At 47.5% G+C, this 18,513-nt stretch overlaps 1 protein-coding gene across 1 annotated transcript; it reads right to left on the bottom strand.

The window, feature by feature from the left end:
- Window positions 1-7,228: 7,228 nt before the first annotated feature.
- On the bottom strand, window positions 7,229-18,224 carry RBP7 (retinol binding protein 7). The gene is made up of 4 exons (XM_032863356.1): window positions 18,057-18,224; window positions 10,282-10,460; window positions 10,053-10,154; window positions 7,229-7,493 (listed from the first exon to the last, which is right to left on the bottom strand). The coding sequence occupies exons 1-4, from the start codon at window positions 18,127-18,129 to the stop codon at window positions 7,443-7,445; spliced, it is 405 nt and encodes a 134-aa protein (XP_032719247.1). The 5' UTR covers window positions 18,130-18,224; the 3' UTR covers window positions 7,229-7,442.
- Window positions 18,225-18,513: the final 289 nt, after the last annotated feature.

Below are 18,513 nucleotides of genomic sequence, written 5' to 3'. Positions count from 1 at the left end.
CTTCGGTGCAAAGTTGGCGAGTACCTTCTCTCCTCTTCCTTTCCTCTCGTTTCGGGGGCCCTGCGAGGAGTGTGGTCTTACTGGAAGCTTTCATGCCGGTTGCTCAGGCAGCAATCCTCTAGCCTGTGGCTCCTCTATGGGCTAGAAGTCAGCACCCTGGCCGGAATGGTACTACGACCCAGAAACTTGATGCCCTCTCTTTACTGCTGTCCTTATACAAAGTCATCTGTCTTGGGTATGGGACAGCCACCTAAGCCACCAGGACAGCTGCCCATTTTAAGACTCCCATGTGAGGTTTCCTCCTGATTGATCTAACGTGATCCCCTCCACATCACTGGTCTAGCCCGCTTCCCGCTGGGGGGCCTCCACTGGGAGCTGGCCGAAACCAGTACCCGATTGAATTAAAACCCAACCAGGACATTTCCTAGGAAAGCTGGTTGTTAGGACCACATGTGTTGGAATGTCACTTAGAATCAGGATGGATTTCTGTCTTTACTGTTTTGTGTCAATGTCCTCTACTAACTACTTAAATCACAAAATTCAGTGATTTCCCCTTGTAAAACTTTTCTAGTGTTCCCCATGGGTTAAAAATGGCAGGCTCTTCAAAGCAAGGTCAAGGTAAAATACCTTCAAGGCAGGTCAATGTGTGACCTTCACGGCAAGTGCGGTATTTCAGTCCATATGCCAGGCACCCAGCTGCACCCTAGGATGCAGTAGGGAAGCAGGGGGGACACTAGCCTCCCTCCTACAGGGGTCTTTAATGGTGGCAGTGATCACAGCTTTTGTTCAGGGACGCATCGCGTGGCTTTGGGAATCGAGGTGGGGGGAGGATTTTCTACGTAGTGCACCAACTCTTTTCTTCGGTTCCCAAGGACTCCCCCTTGGGGTGCGTTTTAACCCCCTGGAAACAATTCGGATTGCAAAACTTAGGAAAGGACTGAGCTCCTGGAACACTGCATGGCCTCCGTGGGATCTATTGGTGAGATCTCCTCCGCAGGAAACAGGGCAAATGGGCCCAGGGCACCTTCGTTGCTCATAGAGAGGCCTTCATTGCTCTGCACCAAGACCCCGACCTAAGGGCCTCTTGCAGAAAGTGTCGGCTTGGAAAGCCCCCCACCTCCGACATACCAGATGACAATTATCTCAATAGGCCTCCTCTGGGTAAACCCAGGCTGCTGGAGGACACACCATCAGTCCCAGACAACGGACTCTTGACTCTCTCTCTTTCACTGTTTTTCCTAAATAGACATGGGGGCTCCTCCCTCACTCGGTTCCCGGGTGAATGGCTATGACTGGAGTCATCTGGGTTGTCTTCCTCGGGACGGGGACTTTAGGGAATATTCCCAAGCAGGGACCAAAACTCCCTTTGTTTCGGGGAAATTCCTGTCTTCTCTGCCTGGACGTGGAAGGCCTATTCCTCCTTGTTGGCGGGAAAACATGGCGTCTGCTCCTCTGTTGGAGCTGAGAGCTCCACAACCCGGAGCCGTTCTCTGCCTTCTGGTAGCACTTTGTCTCTTCTATCTCCCCTTTGGGTGCGGCCTGCATAACTGGCTTCTAGACCATTCTCAGCCTCGGGCCCCATGGCTCCTTCCCCCTTTACCCTGCCCGGACCTGACACCCCCCACTCCGGATTTCCCCACCAGGGTCTCAGGTAAAAACTGAAAACAGGGGTGGGTCCAGGGGAAATAGAATTCAGTATTTAACGTAAGTTTGTTGGTTTAAGATAGACATGTCTTAAAAGTTATTAGCACTAAATGTAAAATCTTCATTCTACCAAGATTTACTGAAGGTCAGATAAGCTCGTGTGATCTCTGTTGCAATTTGTTAGCAAAAAGATGACTAAACTGGTGGTTAATTGTCTCCAAGTTTTCACAGGTAATTGTTCGGAGAGCTTTCCAAGTCTTTGGTAACCTGAGACTTAAGGTTTTGCTTCAGTGATACATGGGATTAAAGTCACTGCACATCTAGGTCTTTTCCAAATAGGATGACGTGCTGAATCATTGACAACTGAATGCAGGTTTGTGCTTTTGACCACTCATTGCAAGAAATGAAGAATATCTGGTTCTTTTGGTAAACACGCTTTGTGCTTAACCGGTTCCTACATTTGCCACCTAAAGAATTCTGGTGTTCTTAGTTTTCCCTGGAGACTAAGGCTTCTAGGAGTGCTAAATGCAGTTGAGACTGATAGAAATAAGGGAAGCAACTCTGTATAGAGAAAAGTAGGAGACATGTAAGAAAGATATAACGAGGGGTGCCTGGGTGGCTCAGTGGGTTAAGCCACTGCCTTCGGCTCAGGTCATGATCTCAGGGTCCTGGGATCGAGCCCCGCATCGGGCTCTCTGCTCAGTGGGGAGCCTGCTTCCTCCTCTCTCTCTGCCTCTCTGCCTGCTTGTGATCTCTCTCTGTCAAATAAATAAATAAAATCTTTAAAAAAAAAAACAAAAAACCTTTAAAAAAAAAAGAAAGAAAGATATAACGAATGGCGATGCGTTTTTTTAATTAAATTTAATTTTTTTCAGTGTTCCAGAATTCTTTGTTTATGCACCACACCCAGTGCTCCATGCGATACGTGCCCTCCTGAATACCCACCACCAGACTCACCCCCTCCACCCCACTCCCAAACCCTCAATTTGTTTCTCAGAGTCCACAGGGGGAGACAAACCATGGGGACGCATTTTTATTGAAACTTAAAGAAGGTAATTGTGTTCTAAATAAAATGGTTGTTTGGGGGGCTCCTGGGTGGCTCAATGGGTTAAGCCTCTGCCTTCGGCTCAGGTCCTGATCCCAGGGTCCTGGGATCGAGCCCGCATCGGGCTCTCTGCTCAGCATGGAGCCTGCTTCCTCCTCTCTCTCTCTCTGCCTGCCTCTCTGCCTACTTGCAATCTCTGTCTGTCAAGTAAATAAATAAAAAAATTTTTAAAAGATGGTTATTTGGAAAGAAATGGCTTGGGACAAAAATCTGAATGCGAAAGAAAGTTGTAGAAGGTTTGTGAAGGGATATCTTTGGAAAGGAATTTTAGGTGTGGTCAGGATGGACTAAGATTGAAATGAATGGATTTTTTTTTTTAAGATTTTTTTATTTATTTGACAGAGAGAGAGAGAGATCACAAGTAGGCGGGGCGGGGGGACAGGCTCCCTGCTGAGCAGAGAGCCCGATGCAGGGCTCGATCCCAGGACCCCGGGATCATGACCCGAGCCGAAGGCAGAGGCTTAACCCACTGAGCCACCCAGGTACCCCAAGTTCATAGATCTCTTAAGAGAAAGTTTCCTTAACCTGGAGGAGTAAACATTAGAGAACCAGCAATGTTTCGACCAAGAGTAACAAAAAACTATAATCATATATATATATATATATGAGCCCTGGGGGGCTCAATCCCAGGACCCTGAGATCATGACCTGAGCCAAAGGCAGAGCCTGTTTCCCCCCTCTCTCTGCCTGCCTCTCTGCCTACTTGTGATCTTTCTCTCTGTGTCAAATAAATAAATAAAATCTTTAAAAAAAATCTATGAACTTACAGAAACGTGATAAAGTATTCATTTGTAAACTGAACATTTAACTTTTCTACCTGAGCCCTCTGATTCAAAAGGTCTCAGGGAATATTCTTTCTTCCATGGCAATCATAATCATTTGCATAAGTTCAGTAAGAATCTGTTCCTCTTATAACAGGACACCCTTGGAATGCTGGTTGTTTTAGCAAGGCTTGGACTGGAATGTCATATTTGAGAGAGACATGCATAGACTCAGATATGACTGAACAGCTTTGAGGAACTAAGTTGACTTTATGAAACCTGGAGCCATAAAGCCCCTTGGAACTGTTGGCCTGACACCTTCCTTACAGAGCTCCCAGCAGCCTCACCAGGTGAGTCAAGAATGTCACTTCCTGGCAGGTGTGGGAACCTCAGGATATTATGGGGACCTCGAGGAGAGGACTCTGCCCAAATCTACAGGTCTTGCAGGCATGTCTGATGGCAAGTTCTTCAAAGTTCAAGAAATAAATTTCTGATGAAAAATGAGGCTTATTTTCGAGAGAAGTTGTTTCAATAACTCACCCTTGTAGATGTTAAGTTCTAGTTCTGATCGTCTTTGAATGTTGTTTGCCTAAGCTAGACAACTTATAACTTCAGAGAAATAGCTTTCCTATTTCAATATAGATAATCTTATTTGTTATTCCATAGGGATAACAGGACCCCATGGGCATATGAGTATTTAAACAACAATTACCAACCCAGCAAACCTTCAAATTTAAAATGATGGTGAATGTGTTCTGCATTAACACTGGTATGACCACCTAGCATCTATCCTTTTTCCCTCTTTGAGACCGAAGGATGTTAGGCACATGGAAGCTCTTACTAAGTACCTGGTCAAAGCTCTAAATGACACTTAAAATGGCATTTCTCTTAAATACTAAGGTAGAACTTGCACTATCATAAAAGCAGAATGCTGTATATACATTCTGGATACCCACAAATATGTCTGGGTTTCTAACTGACATGAATATCAAATTGGTCCTTTTTGCTTTTAACTCCTGGATGGGAGGAAAATTATGGTCAACTGTGAAGGATCTCTTTGTTGGACTTCTCATTCTTAGAGCCACACTAATCTTTTTTTTTTTTTTAAGATTTTATTCATCTATTTGACACAGAGATCACAAGCAGGCAGAGAGGCAGTCAGAGAGAGGAGGAAGCAGGCTCCCCGCTGAACAGAGAGCCCGATGCAGGGCTCGATCCCAGAACCCTGAGATCATGACCTGAGCCGAAGGCAGAGGCTTTAACCCACTGAGCCACCCAGATGCCCTGAGCCACACTAATCTTAATGCATCATCTTTTTCAATATCTCTCTGCTTGGTGTCAAGACTCCATCCCTACAATCCAACCAACAGACAATCCCTTCTCAGGGAGGTTCATATATGCTGACCTCGTTGGATTCAGCTGCCTCCCCCTTTTTAATCCACTTATGTGTTCCCCAACTGACCAATATTGACCCCTAGGCAGGGACATCTCTATGCCCCTATTCAGTAGGAAGATGTTACAGAAGATGGACCTTCCACCTTCAGCAACCTTAAAGATTTAAGGGTCAAAATTGTTCAGGGGGGAAATGATGAGGGAACACAAGGCTAGCTGCACATAAAACACATGTTGACCCCCTGAAACCTCCCCCCACCCCCACTCCTGGGTGAGACATGTGTGACATTCTTCCAGGGATGTCCCAACTGAATGCTAATAACTTGCTAGAAGAGAAAACAACCTTAACTTGACAATGGCAAGGCCTTGGGTATCTTGTAGGTTGGTCCTCTTTGGCATATGAAAGGTTTTCTGTTTTGTTTTGTTTTTTTTTTTAAGATTATTTATTTACTTATTTATTTGACACAAAGAGAGAGATCACAAGTAGGCAGAGAGGCTGGCAGAGAGAAAGGAGGAAGCAGGCTCCCTGCTGAGCAGAGAGCCCGATGCGGGACTCGATCCCAGGACCCTGGGATCATGAGCTGAGCCGAAGGCAGAGGCTTAACCCACTGAGCCACCCAGGCGCCCCATGAAAGCTCTTTTGAAACCAACTTTTCCTTACTTCCCCCAACTCCTGAGTATGTAATCAGCATCCTCAAGACCCCAGTGCAGCAGCTCTTTCTGCCCTCGGGTCCTGTCCCTGGGCTTTAAACCACCATTTTGCACCAAAAAGAAAGAAATGTTTCCTCACCACCTGGTTCTCAAGTTGGATGTCCATCTGTCAGCTCAGCTAATACACTTACTACCTGATTCAATCCTGAAACAATTTCATAGTCTTTCTGCTTGGTGGGGTCACCCTATCTAAGTGAACCCACAGTTGCCCTCTGACTTTCTCTGGTTCTAAAGTCTCTGCTTAAAAGGTCAAAGTAACAAGTCGGTTTCTGTTAGTTAGTTGGTCACCTCCCCTGCTTCACCTCCGGTGTGCTTGGCTCAGCACCAGCCCTGCCCCTAAACCAACCTCTCCGGGGACAGACCAATCCAGCTTGACTTCTTGCTGCCTGGGGCATCTCAGTGCGCGGCCACCACTCCCTGGTGGCCTGAAACGTCTCCTGCCTTCGCTTCCCAGATGCCACCCTGTTTCTCCAGCCCCTCTGGCCACGCCTGCTAGTGTACCCCTTTGGGCCTCCGGTTTCTCTCTTCTCACTTGGAACACAATGTCACTGGGGCACCTGGCTGGCTCAGTCGGTAGAGCATGCTGCTCTTGATCTTGGGGTTGTAAGGTCGAGCCCACCTTGAGTGTAGAGGTTATTTACAAATAAAGTCGTAGGGCGCCTGGGTGGCTCAGTCAGTTAAGCGCCTGCCTTTGGCCCAGGTCATGATCTCGGGGTCCTGGGATCAAGTCCCTGACATCATCTCCCACCAGCCTGGCTCACACTGAGCACAGGCCCCTCAAAATTCAGAGCTCATTCTTCTGGTTGTGTTGCCTTCTTTCTGGTTGGCTCTGACCTCCCTTCTTAACAGCTGGAGGAACCCAAAAGAGGGTGTCTTCCTTGACTCCTCCCCTTCCATCATCCCTACGGCTCATAGACTGGACCACCTTGGACTATGGACTCTGCGTCCTAAATGATTAGCTATTTCTCTGCAGCCCTGAGTCCATTCACTGTATTTGGGACTGGGGCTCCGTCCGGCTGCCCCTGACCATCACCAGCTCACACGGGGATTTCTAGCAGTGCTTTCTAAACTGGCTCCCAAGTTGCAACCCCCACCTACCGCCCTTTCTCCCCTGTGCAATTGGGGTTCCCTTCTGTGAGCCAACCTGGATGTGCAGATCTGCTTAGAGCCAGGCACCATCTCCCTATGACCTTGGGGACAAATCTTAGCTCTGTCACCCCACCTTCCAGATTCTTCATGACAGGCTCCCTGACTGCTTCCAGCCTCCTCTGATTTCTCTTACCACTCCACCCACATACACCCACGCTCCAGCAAACGCAGTCTTTCAGTTCCTCGAACACCCTCTAACTTATCCCCAGCCTTTTACTAGAATGCTTCCTGCCCACTCATGCTTCAGTTCTGAGCTTAGAGACCCCCCTCCACTACCCTCAACCCCTGCCGTCCCTTGCCTGTCCCCAGAAGTCAGGTCCCCCCACTGAGCTCTCATAGTTGCCCGCACTTAACACTGCAGTTCTGATGCTTGTTTTGTCCTTTTCTTCACTAGACTTTGAAGATGGAATTACATCCTGTTCATTGGTGTGTCGTGGTGCATTTTTTCAAATAATAGGATACACTAATTAGGAGGAAAAAAAGTTGGGATCGTTGGACAGGTTTATTGAAACGGAGCCATTTTGCCACAGTCTGAGTAAATCGCTTCTGGTACAGGCTGTGGGACAGCTCTCCCACCACAGGTTCCTGTCGCCAGACCAGGACAGACGAACATCTGTTCATTTGGGGATAGATTTCAACATGAAGCTGCAGTTGCATGTGGGCTCTGGGGCTGGATACGGCTCAGGCTCTCTGGAACGTCTGTTTGCACACTTGGCCTTCACAGAACATTTCCTAGGGACAAGGGGGAACAGGAGGAGAAAGAAGATGCGTGGGCAAAGTGGGTGATTATTATTATTATTACTCACAACAGTGCTGTCACGAAATCTGCGGTGTCTTTTCCAACTGGGTGTCCAACAATTCAATTCGATTCTGACACTAATGACCCAGAGCTAGCGCAGACCCCACAGGTGAAGGGCTCAGTCCCCAAAACGGCCCCTACTTCAGACATCGGTCACAAGAAGCCCACCCGAACTCCTGACCCAGCAGCTACGAGCGGGATTCCCACAACCCCCTCCTCAGTTTCAATAATTTGCTAGAATGGTTCACAGAAACACTCTTTACTTACATTTACGGTTTATTATAAAAGATCCAACCCAAGAACAGCCAAGTAGATGCATAGGACACAGTATGGGGGTGTGTGTGCTGACCTTCCAGGCCGCTTCCAGGAACGCCACCCTCCCAGCACATCAATGTTTTCACCAACTACGAGGCTCTCCAAAACCCTCTCGTTTAGGAGTGTTGGTGGAGGTTTCGTTATGTAGGGATGATTGACTAAACCTTTGGCCATCTGGGAGACCCCAATCTCCAATCATCTCATTAGCTTACAGGAGACACTCATTGGAGATTCCAAGGGTTTTAGGAATCAGGCACAAAGGCCAAATATTTATTTCATGTTATATCACAGCATGGAGGGATTGTCCTGTGAGTGGCCTCAGAAGAAGGGTCCCTCTATTCTCGGCTTGGGCAGAGTTCACAGATATGCCATGAAAGGATGCATGCCATTTGAACATTACTTCTTACCGCCAACAAATCTAAATATCCTCAAACGTATTTGGTGTTTTCTTTGAAGTTCCATATTACATTTTTGTGACGGCATATTGTTTATTTATTCTTAATTTTGTTTCTATCATCAGAAGAGTGTAAGATTTATCAATCTAGGATTTATTTGACAGACAGAGATCACAAGTAGGCAGAGAGGCAGGCAGAGAGAGAGATAGGGAGAAGCAGGCTTCCTGCTGAGCAGAGAGCCCGATGTGGGGCTTGATCCCAGGACCCTGGGATCATGACCTGAGCCGAAGGCAGAGGCTTTAACCCACTGAGCCACCCAGGCGCCCCTCAATCTAGGATTTTAAGATAAGGGCTCTAATTTTGTTTTCACTGTTCTGGCTTGGATTTCATGGACATTGAGGCAAAAAGGTGTAGAGTTGAAAGCACACATTTTTATCAGACCTAGATTTGCATCTCCACTTGGCAGCCATGGGGAATTTCTAAATCTTAGTCTCATTTGTAAGTGGGAAAAAATGTGTCCCTTTCACAGGACTGTCTTGAAGACCAAGTCAGATACTGCATGCAAAGATTTAGCACAGTAATTGAGCCCAAAATCATCACTTGAAAAATGTAAGCCATTCTAATATATATGGCAGGAAGCAATTCTCATTTAAAAAGCCAAAATCGGGGGCACCTGGGTGGTTCAGTGGGTTAAAGCCTCTGCCTTCGGCTCAGGTAATGGTCCCAGGGTCCTGGGATGGAGCCCCGCACCGGGTTCCCTGCCCAGTGGGAAGTCTGCTTCTCCCTCTCCCACTCCCCCTGCTTGTGTTCACTCTCTCGTTGTCTCTCTCTCTGTCAAATAAATAAATAAAATAAAAAGTTGTAGTTAAGCCTTGATGTGCAATTTTATACCTTCTCTCTCTCTCTCTTTTTAAGCAGGCTTCACACCCAGCACGGAGCCGAATGAGGGGCTTAAACTCACAACCCTGAGATCAAGACCTGAGCTGAGATCAAGAATCGGACACTCAACCGACTGAGCCACCAGACGCCCCCATACCTTCTAAATTATATTCAGAAATTATTGATTAGCTTGAGTTATAACTTGTATGTTCATGAAGTGCTGGTGGCATCAGCAAGGAGATGACCTTTCGGAAGCGAGTAAGGCAGCTAAGTAGAGAGCGGCAATGATGTGCGTGCCTCCGACAAGGGTTCTCTGAATTCTCCCTAAGGAAATAAATCCACGGATGCAAAAGGTTCTATTTATGTGAATTTAAGCAATGGCAGAAAATGCCCCAGAACAATACTCCTGGACACTGAGATTATGGAAATGTTTTTTAAAAATGATAGTTCACCAACCTGATAGAATAGTATGAAGCCAGTTTACTACCTTATTATATATATATATAGGTAATGTAATATACACGTATATAAATTTTCTTATTTTTCTTTTTTTTTTAAGATTTTATTTACTTATTTGAAAGAAAAAGAGAGAGAGCGAGAGAGAGCAGGGAGCCCGATGCAGAACTCGATCCCAGCACCCTGGGATCACGACCTGAGCCAAAGGCAGACGCTTAACCGACTGAGCCACCCAGGCGCTCCTCCATATTTTTTTCAATTAACACATCATGAATTCAACAGGAAAATTATTTTGAAACCCGGAATATGTTTTGTCGTAAATGAAAAAGCAGAATACTCCGCCAGAGACCAGAAGGTGACAGGCCAGATTGAAAACAGTGGGCTGGAATGGTGGGACACAGTCATGGTTTCATCTCATCAGATGTACAAACACAGTGTGGCAAGTACCAGATGGAGTTTGTCCCCTTCAATCCAATGGGTCCAGCCTCTGTTCTTCTTCTCCCCCTTCTGGACACAAGTGAGTCTGTCATTGTCCCAGGTGACCAAGCTCTGCGTGAGAGAGGGGACAAGAGTCTGGTTTGCTGTGGCAGGTCCTCAGCGGGTACTAAGAAGGCCAAGTTAATCTTGAAAAATCAAGAGCCTTATATTATCATTTGAAAAAAGCATTTTTTTTTACCTTGCATTTCCTGTTATCCAGGCCTTTATTATCCTCTTCAAATTCTTCTCCGACTTTAAATGTAACAAGGTAGTTCCTCAGGCTGCTGTATGTGTGGATGCTAAAGGAATCCCCGTTTTGCTCAATCACTTTCTGTGGCTTCAGCAACTTGGCTACCTTGCGGGTAGCAAAGTCAATACCTTAAAAGACAATTTTTATTTATTTATTTATTATTTTAAAAATATTTTATTTATTTATTTGATACAGAAAGAGAGACAGTGGGACAGGGAACATAAGCAGGGGGAGTGGGAGAGGGAAAAGCAGGCTCCCCACTGAGCAGGGAGTCCGATGTGGGGCTCAATCCCAGGACCCCGGGATCATGACCTGAGCTGAAGGCAGCTGCTTCAACTGGCTGGGCCACTCCGGTGCCCCAAAAAACAATTTTTAAAAAAAGAAGTCTCGGGGCATCTGGGTGGCTCAGTTGGTTAAGCGACTGCCTTCAGCTCAGGTCACGGTCCAGGAACCCTGGGATCGAGTCCCACTTCGGGCTCCCAGCTCCATGAGGAGTCTGCTTCTCCCTCTGACCCTCTCCCCTGTCATTCTCTCTCTCACTCTCTATTAAATAAATAAAATCTTAAAAAAAAAACTTCTAAAAAAAGAAGTCTCAACATTTACTCAAGATGCAAAAGTGAAGAATTTGGCAGGTGTCCTCAGAATCATTGCATTTCATGGCTAGTGTTTCTTTGATGATTTCAGTGCCAGTTGGTGCCGAAATTGGATCTGTAGGGAGCTGTCCTGGCAGAACTCTATCCAAAGACTTGATTAAAAAAGCTTGAGGGGCACCTGGGTGGCTCAGTGGGTTGGGGCCTCTGCCTTTGGCTCGGCTCATGATCCCAAGGTCCTGGGATCAAGCCCCACATGGGGCTCTCTGCTCAGCGGGGAGCCTGCTTCCCCCTCTCTCTCTGCCTGCCTCTCTGTCTACTTGTGACCTCTGTCAAATAAATAAATTAATAACATCTTAAAAAAACATTTAAAAAAAAAAAAAAACTTGAGCAGCTTTCAGGGAAGAGTCTTTGGCCGACTGTACCTCAGGTAATGGATTTGCAGTCGGGCCTGGAAGAAGCAGTCCCAGGGGGCAGAGAAGAGGATAAAGAAGCCCAGGGGACAGCACTCGGGCCCAACCCAAACTCAAGCACCACAACTCAGCCTTTATCCGCTTCATGAATTTACACTTGGGATTAAGACAGCATTTGTTATAGAGGACTGAGGAGTCCCTGAACTCTACCTTTGAAACTAAGAATACACTTGATGTTCATTAATTAAATTTAAATAAAATTTTTTAAAAATTTTAGGGGTGCCTGGGTGGCTCAGTCATTAAGCATCTGCCTTCAGTACAGGTCATGGTCCCAGGGTCCTGGGATCGAGCCCCGCATCGGGCTCTCCCCTCAGCGGGAAGCCTGCTTCTCCTTCTTCCACTCCCCTTGCTTGTGTTCCCTCTCTCTCTGTCTCTCTCTGTCAAATAAATAAATAAGATCTTAAAATAAGCAAACAAAGAAACATGTTTTAGTTCACTGTGTAAAGTCATAATGATGTAGGAAAGATGTTAGGGTTCAAAGCCAATGGCCAAGAAAGAATTCTTGAGATGTCTTTGGTGCAAAATGGTAGTTTTATTAAAGCACAGGGACTGGGCTTGTGGGCAGAAAGCACTGCACTGAGGTCACGAGGAGTGGCCCGTTAAATACTTTCAAGTTGGGAGGGGTTTAGGGATAGAGTAAGTCTCCCAGGTATTTCAGAAACAAGGTTTCCAGGAACCTGAGGGGGCTAGTTATTGTTAGGAGAAGGTCATTTATTACTGTCTAGTAAAAACTCAATCATGAGATCCTTCAGATGTATACCGGTGGGTCACATGCTTGGAGGATGATCGCCAATTTGGATCTTGGGGGGCAGAGAGAAAGGAAGTTTCCAAAGGAATTTTATATGTTAAAGTAGACATACAGGATCCTGGGAGTCAGCTAAGATTGCCTTTCACCTTTAGCAAGTGTCAGCATTGAGGTATCTGAGCTCCCAGTGGAAGGTCACTCTACCTGTTTCAAGGACTTGACAATGGGCTCTAGGAAGAAAGGAAATTGAATTTTTCTTTTGCCTTTCTTTCTCACATCAATAAGAGATGGTGAAGACAGGAGAGAAGGCTAATTCACAAAATGTACTTATTAATCAACACAAACAACTGCATTTAAAAGGAGTTTTAATTTTTTAACATAATATAGGATTATTATAGGATTTCTACTAAAGTCTTCTTGCAATAGAACGTTCTTTGATAATTTTTTAAATCACGATAAAATATACGTAACATAAAATTTACTATTTTATCCGTTTTTAAGGCATACAGTTCAAGGGTGGTAAGTAGATTCACAATGTTGTCCAGTCACCACCGTTACCTAATTCTAGAACTTTTTCATCCTCCTGGGCAGAAACTCTGTTCTTGATGGGGCTTAGGTCATGCTCCCCCCAAAATATGGTAGCTTGGCATATCGAGTAGTTGGAGCTGAAGGAATTTGAGGAGTGGTATGTGCGAGAACAGCTTTCGGACCTTCCCCTCAGGCAAGTCCTAAGACCCTCATACCAGGGTGGCCTTCTCTACAACGGAGGTTAGGGGTATCCTTATCTCGGAAACCACGGGACACAGAGGAGAATCTGAGAACAGTGCTTGCTAAGTTTCTAAGTTTGCTTTTTATGTTTCAATTCTAGAATTTCTATTTGTTTCTTTCTTAATTCTGCTGTTACTTTGTATAGATTCTGATTCCTTGCCATGATTAAGCTCAGCCTAACTGCTTCTTGTTCTATTTCGGATAATGCAAGTGTCTGGAGACCCTGTTTCTGTTGTTGGTTGTTTCTACGGATTCTTGCTATCAGGGTCCTTTAATTTTTTTTAACAGCTTTACTGAGATAAAATTGATGTACAAAAAGCAGTTATGTGTTTAATATGTGCAATTCAGCGTGTTTGGACTTCAGCAAACACCCACAGTCACGGCAACAGACAGAGCCACGATCACCGTGACAGAGCCAACACCTTCCAGAATTTTCTTGTCATGTGTTTTTGTCTCCTTAGGTACTTGCTTGACTGTGATTATTTTCTGGGTATTGTTTCTGTAGAGTTGTACATAGTTCTCTTCCTCCAAAGAGGGTTTTTTAATTGCTTTCAAGGCCACTAGCTATCTGGACGCATCTGAATTCAAGTTCAAGTCTTGAGATTTTTCTGGGCCATCAAGATGATTCACAGTGAAACTACACTCTGTTCAAAAGCTCTTTACTTCCAGGTCTCCCTCCCTTGCTTCTCAGGTGCAGCTTTTCAGAATCCCAGCCCAGAATGTGGGTTTACAGGGTCTCTACCCCTGGCTGACTCAGGACTCCCACTTTCGCCCCCTGCCCTAATCCTATGCAGCTCCCCCGACTGCAGCTTAGTCGGACAAGCACCCTGAAGGGACGAGCCACCCTAAGTGCTGGGCTCCCCTCTCTGGATCCTTATTCTCTCCTAGACCTTGGCATGATAATTCTTTATCATTTTGGCACTCTCTCACATTCCTTAAGAAGTTCATATACACATAGAAACAATTCAACACCTTGCTCTCTTCCTCCAAAGAGAGTTGTTCCCCACCCCCTTGGTTTGTTTTATTTTGTTCTGTTTTAACTGCTTTTAAGGCTACTAGCTGTCTCCGGGACACCTGGGTGGCTCAATCAGTTAAGCATCTGCTTTCAGCTCTAGTCATGGTCCCAGGGTGCTGGGAGCGAGTCCCACATAGGGCTCCCTGCTCAGTGGGGAGTCTGCTTCTCCCTCTGCCTACCGCTCTCCCTGACTGTGAGTGCTCTCTTTCTCTCTCTCTCTCTCTAACAAATCAGTAAATAAAATCTTTAAAGAAAAAAAGATGCTACTAGCTGTCTGGAAGAACCTGAATTCAAGTTCAGGTCTTGAGATTTTTCTGGACGACCAAGAATGATTCACAGTGAAACTACAGTCTGTTAAAAAAACATATATATTTTTGGTCTAGCTTAATTTAGCTATTTTCTTTGGGAGAGTTAGTATAAATAAACTAGTTTGCCATTAGTAGAGGCAAAAGTCATCAGGAAAGGTCTAAATACTTCTGCATAAGTTGGCATTAGAATATACATCAATAGGGGGGCGCCTGGGTGGCTCAGTGGGTTAAGCCTCTGCCTTTGGCTCAGGTCATGATCCCAGGGTCCTGGGATCGAGCCCCCTCTGCTCAGCAGGGAGCATGCTTCCTCCCCTCTCTCTGCCTGCCTCTCTGCCTACTTGTGATCTCTGTGTCAAATAAATAACTAAAATCTTTTAAAAAATTATTTTTAAAAAAGAATATACATCAATAGGGACAATAGGTTTTATGGTACCGTTGACTCTCAAACATCACAAGGGTTAGGGGAGTCCCCCCCTCCACACCATCTGTGTGCTCAGCTGAAAATCCTTGTATAACTTTTGACTCCCTCAACACTTCACTACTAATAGCCTGCTAGTGACGGGAAGCCTTCCCAATAGCACCAACAGTTAATACACATTCTGTATGTTATGTGTATTAGATGCCGTATTCTTACAATAAAGTAAGCTAGACAAGAAATGTCATTAAGAATGACAGGGTCCTGGGATCGAGCCCCACATCGGGCTCTCTGCTCAGCCGGGAGCCTGCTTCCTCCTCTCTCTCTGCCTGCCTCTCTGCCTACTTGTGATTTCTCTCTCTCTGCCAAATAAATAAAACCTTTAAAAAAAAAAATCCAGCTAGTTCTGAGTAACAAAACCCTACCCTCTGCTGGTCCTGAGCCCCTGATCTGCCTCAGGGAGACCGAGTAGACCCTGGAGTCTGTGTTCCTTTGTCTTTCCGATCGCTTTCTTCCCAACTTGTGAGGAACTGGCAAGAGGTTTTAAGTCTGATTTCAGCTATCGTATAAAATGCAAGCGATCTCTTGTAATTGAGATACTTAGAATATCAGATCTGGCCCAACGACCTCGGTTAACAAAAGGGGAAGCTAAAGGAACTGACAAGTTATGTAACTTTGATTCGATGACCCACAGTCAACAGTGAAGCTCGCTGGGCTTCTGGTGTGGCGCTCTGTTACCCTAAAAGGCCTCTCTATTCCAGAAACCCTTAGCGCCCTTACAATTCTTTTGGAAAACAGATTGCAAGTAAGACTTATGTGTGTTGTCAAAATCCAGTATCTTTCTGGAACCTGAACCGAAAGTCAGAATAGGGGTTGTGAGGCAGGATGCTGACTCAGTACTACACGGGTTAGTCCTCTGGGAAGGGAGTTGCATGATAAATAAATATGTTGAGTAAACAAATAAATAGCCTGTTAGCTTCTAGGATCAAATACAGTAGCAGGTCATTGTTAAGCCTCTACTGACATCATGGGGAAAAAAAGTATCAAACAGGAAATCATAGGAGAGCATACAGAAAAGCAAGAAAGTGTGGGGACAGGTGAAGGATGGTACTAACATGGTGTGAAAAACACTTATTCTGATGTGCGGGAGGCTGCTTTGTAATATCAGACAGACTTAGCACAGGATGTCTTCCTATACTTGGAATGGTGACTCTGACTCCATTCCCTTTTGCCCTAAAAGCCAGGGAGATTGTCACAGACACAGTACACAGCAAGGCAACATTCAAAGCCATCACCTGACATTTCGCCTTTGTCCCCCACACAAGTAGCCAGATCGCAGACGGATAAATCAGGGAAGAAAGCACTTATGGTCATGTGTCACCACATGTCACCACTAATTTGGAGGTGGACAGGTAAGTAACGTATGAGGACCTACCACCTTCGGGAAACATGAGCATTCGTTCCTACTTAGGAATTGGAAACAGAAAGGAAATGAGATTCAGGTTGAAGGGAGAGCAGGATAAGACACCCCAAAATATTGCCACTCTGGCATACTGGGGAGAAGGGAACCAGGAAGAAGCCGACAGAAGGAAGCTCTCTGCCTTCCTCCATTTGCCTAAAAGCAGGACATAAGTTTGTGAAGTTGTCCCCTCTCCCCTCTGTTCCAGGACAGGCAGAAAGTAGGGAGACGACTCTAGACTCTTAGCAGCTGGGAGATGGCCCCAGAAGAACTACATGATAAACCTTCCCAACCAGCCCCTATTTTCTGTTGGTCTCCCTTTGTATTGTTACTTTCCCCACAATTTGCCCCCCTGCAAACTCAAAGTCTCTGTCTTATCACTCCTCTACAGAGTTACTCCTTGCTAAGGTGCTCTACAGCCATGTTCAAGTTCCAACTGCACAACACGGAGGGCTCCCAGGTGCCCTCATGGCACAGGTGCAGCTGACTTTCGGCGGTTAATCCGTCTTTCTCTGATCTAATTCACAGGACCCCAGCCAACGAACCTAGGATGGGATGAGCAAAATACTCCCTTCCTTCGCTACAGGGTTTTATGGTGGCCTGAATCAGAGTTAGCTTGAGAGGCCCCCCACTTCCCTACTTAGTGTGAGAAGGGAACAGAAGCCTACCAAAAGCACCCAACTCTTAAAAACACACCGGGACCACAGAACTGGACATTTCAAAAGGGTTTAAATGGCCATTTTTTATGTTATGTATATTTTACCATGTTTTTTTTTTTTTAAAGAAACAAATCAGACCCCTCCTTCCCTCTCAATTTATAGATGGAAAAACAGACCCAGTGTCAGATAAGGAGAAACCGGGACAGCTGCTGGGTCCCCAGGCTCCCAGCAGCTCTGGCCACTGACTGGCATCACTTAGGGGAAGGTGCTGGGTACAGAGGTGCTCTGATGCCCGCATCTGAACAATGACAGTGAGAGCAGTACAAACTGGGAATCCATAAGAGAGGCATTCTACCAGGCCTTCTTGAAGCCGCCTGGGAAGCAAGGTCATGGGTCAGACCCTGCCAACCCTTACATACCGCAGGCGACCACAGAGCCCCTTTCCAGCCCGCAGAACAGGCTCCCTGCTATGCGCTGGAGGGAGCAGGGCCGGGCAGGGTGGGGGTAGAAGTGACACCTCCAGGCATGCGCCACCGTCCAGGGCTGGCACTGCACCCTTGGGGCTGAGCGTGGGTGACCACCAAGGGGTCTGGGTTTCTTGTTCCCCCTCACGCCCTCCAGGGGAGAGGGGAAGTCAGAAAACTAAAGATTTCCAAAGCGGTTCCCGAACTCTAGAGGGCACCAGAGTCGCCTGGTGGGGGGCGCGGGGACCTCGTGCAGCGGAGTGCCGCCCGGAGCTTGGGACTCGGAGGGCCGGCGACCTCCGTAGCAGAGTCACCCAGAGCCCCGCCGCAGAGGGGCCCGCACGCCCTCTCGCTGGTAGGACGCCCTCGGACCCCCCGAGTCCTCCTGCGAGGTGACTGGCGCCTCAGCGGTCCGCGGTGGGGCGGGAGACTTGGCCAGGGGAGGACAGAGATCGACGGGGGCAGAAGCGGACAGACCCGCGACGGGGGAGCAGAAAGGAAGGGGACGGGGAGGGGGATGGAGGATGGACGGGGCGGGGTGGACGGAAGAGGGGGTACAGGGAGAAGGGGGTGGGGGACGGGGAGACAGGGAGATGGAGGGACAGGGGATTGGGGTGACATTGCATGGTCGGAGGTAGGGACACAGGCCGGGGAGACTGGGAAACGGGGTGGGGGGGACGGAGGGTGGACGGGAGGGATGGAGGACAGGGAGACGGGAGGGGAGACCAGCGGAAGAGGGGACGGGGCGCCGGCCGCCCCGGGAGACGGACGCCCCGGCCAGGCCCGGCGGCCTCCGCGCCGACCTCAAGACGGCCCCTCCCGCCCTACCTAGGGCCACCATGTAGCCCTCGAAGTTGTCGCTGCTGAGCAGGTTCCAGGTGCCGCTGAGGTCGACGGGCATGGCGGGACAGCGCGACCGCGGCCGGCGGGAACTCGGCTTGTCTGCGGGGCCGGAAACGCGGGCCGGCGTGGGGACCGCGAGGGGACAGCGGCGCCGGGAGGAGCGGAGCCTCGGACGCCCCCGCTGGGTAACCCTGCGGGCTCCGCGCGCCCCGGGTTTTCTGCCCCCGCGTGGCCACGCCTGCTTCCCCCGCCTCCCCTCCTCCCCGCGAACTCTGAGCCCAGGCGCGCCGCACGCCGTGTTCCCGGCCACGCTTCTCTCCGCCCGCTGGGAATAATAACCAAAAGAAACTTTCAGGCTCATGGCATTAATTAGCGTTTCTGGCCCATAAACCCAACTCTGTGGTCTCTCAGTATACACAGAGGACTGTTCTCGCACCCATCG

Source organism: Lontra canadensis, unplaced genomic scaffold (genome assembly GCF_010015895.1).
Source record: "Lontra canadensis isolate GAN:19392208 unplaced genomic scaffold, GSC_riverotter_1.0 scaffold25, whole genome shotgun sequence".
NCBI classification, from domain to species: Eukaryota; Metazoa; Chordata; class Mammalia; order Carnivora; family Mustelidae; genus Lontra; species Lontra canadensis.
This window is presented reverse-complemented; position numbering and strand designations above follow the sequence as displayed.

What these genes read in the sequence shown, in the direction of transcription:
- RBP7 (XM_032863356.1), bottom strand. Translation starts at nt 18,129, where the DNA reads ATGCCCGTCGACCTCAGCGGCACCTGGAACCTGCTCAGCAGCGACAAC. An exon ending in GGGCTACATGGTGGCCCTAG is followed by an intron (nt 10,461 to 18,056) that starts GTAGGGCGGGAG and finishes TTGTCTTTTAAG; the next exon opens with GTATTGACTTTGCTACCCGC. An exon ending in TGGATAACAGGAAATGCAAG is followed by an intron (nt 10,155 to 10,281) that starts GTAAAAAAAAAT and finishes TCTCTCACGCAG; the next exon opens with AGCTTGGTCACCTGGGACAA.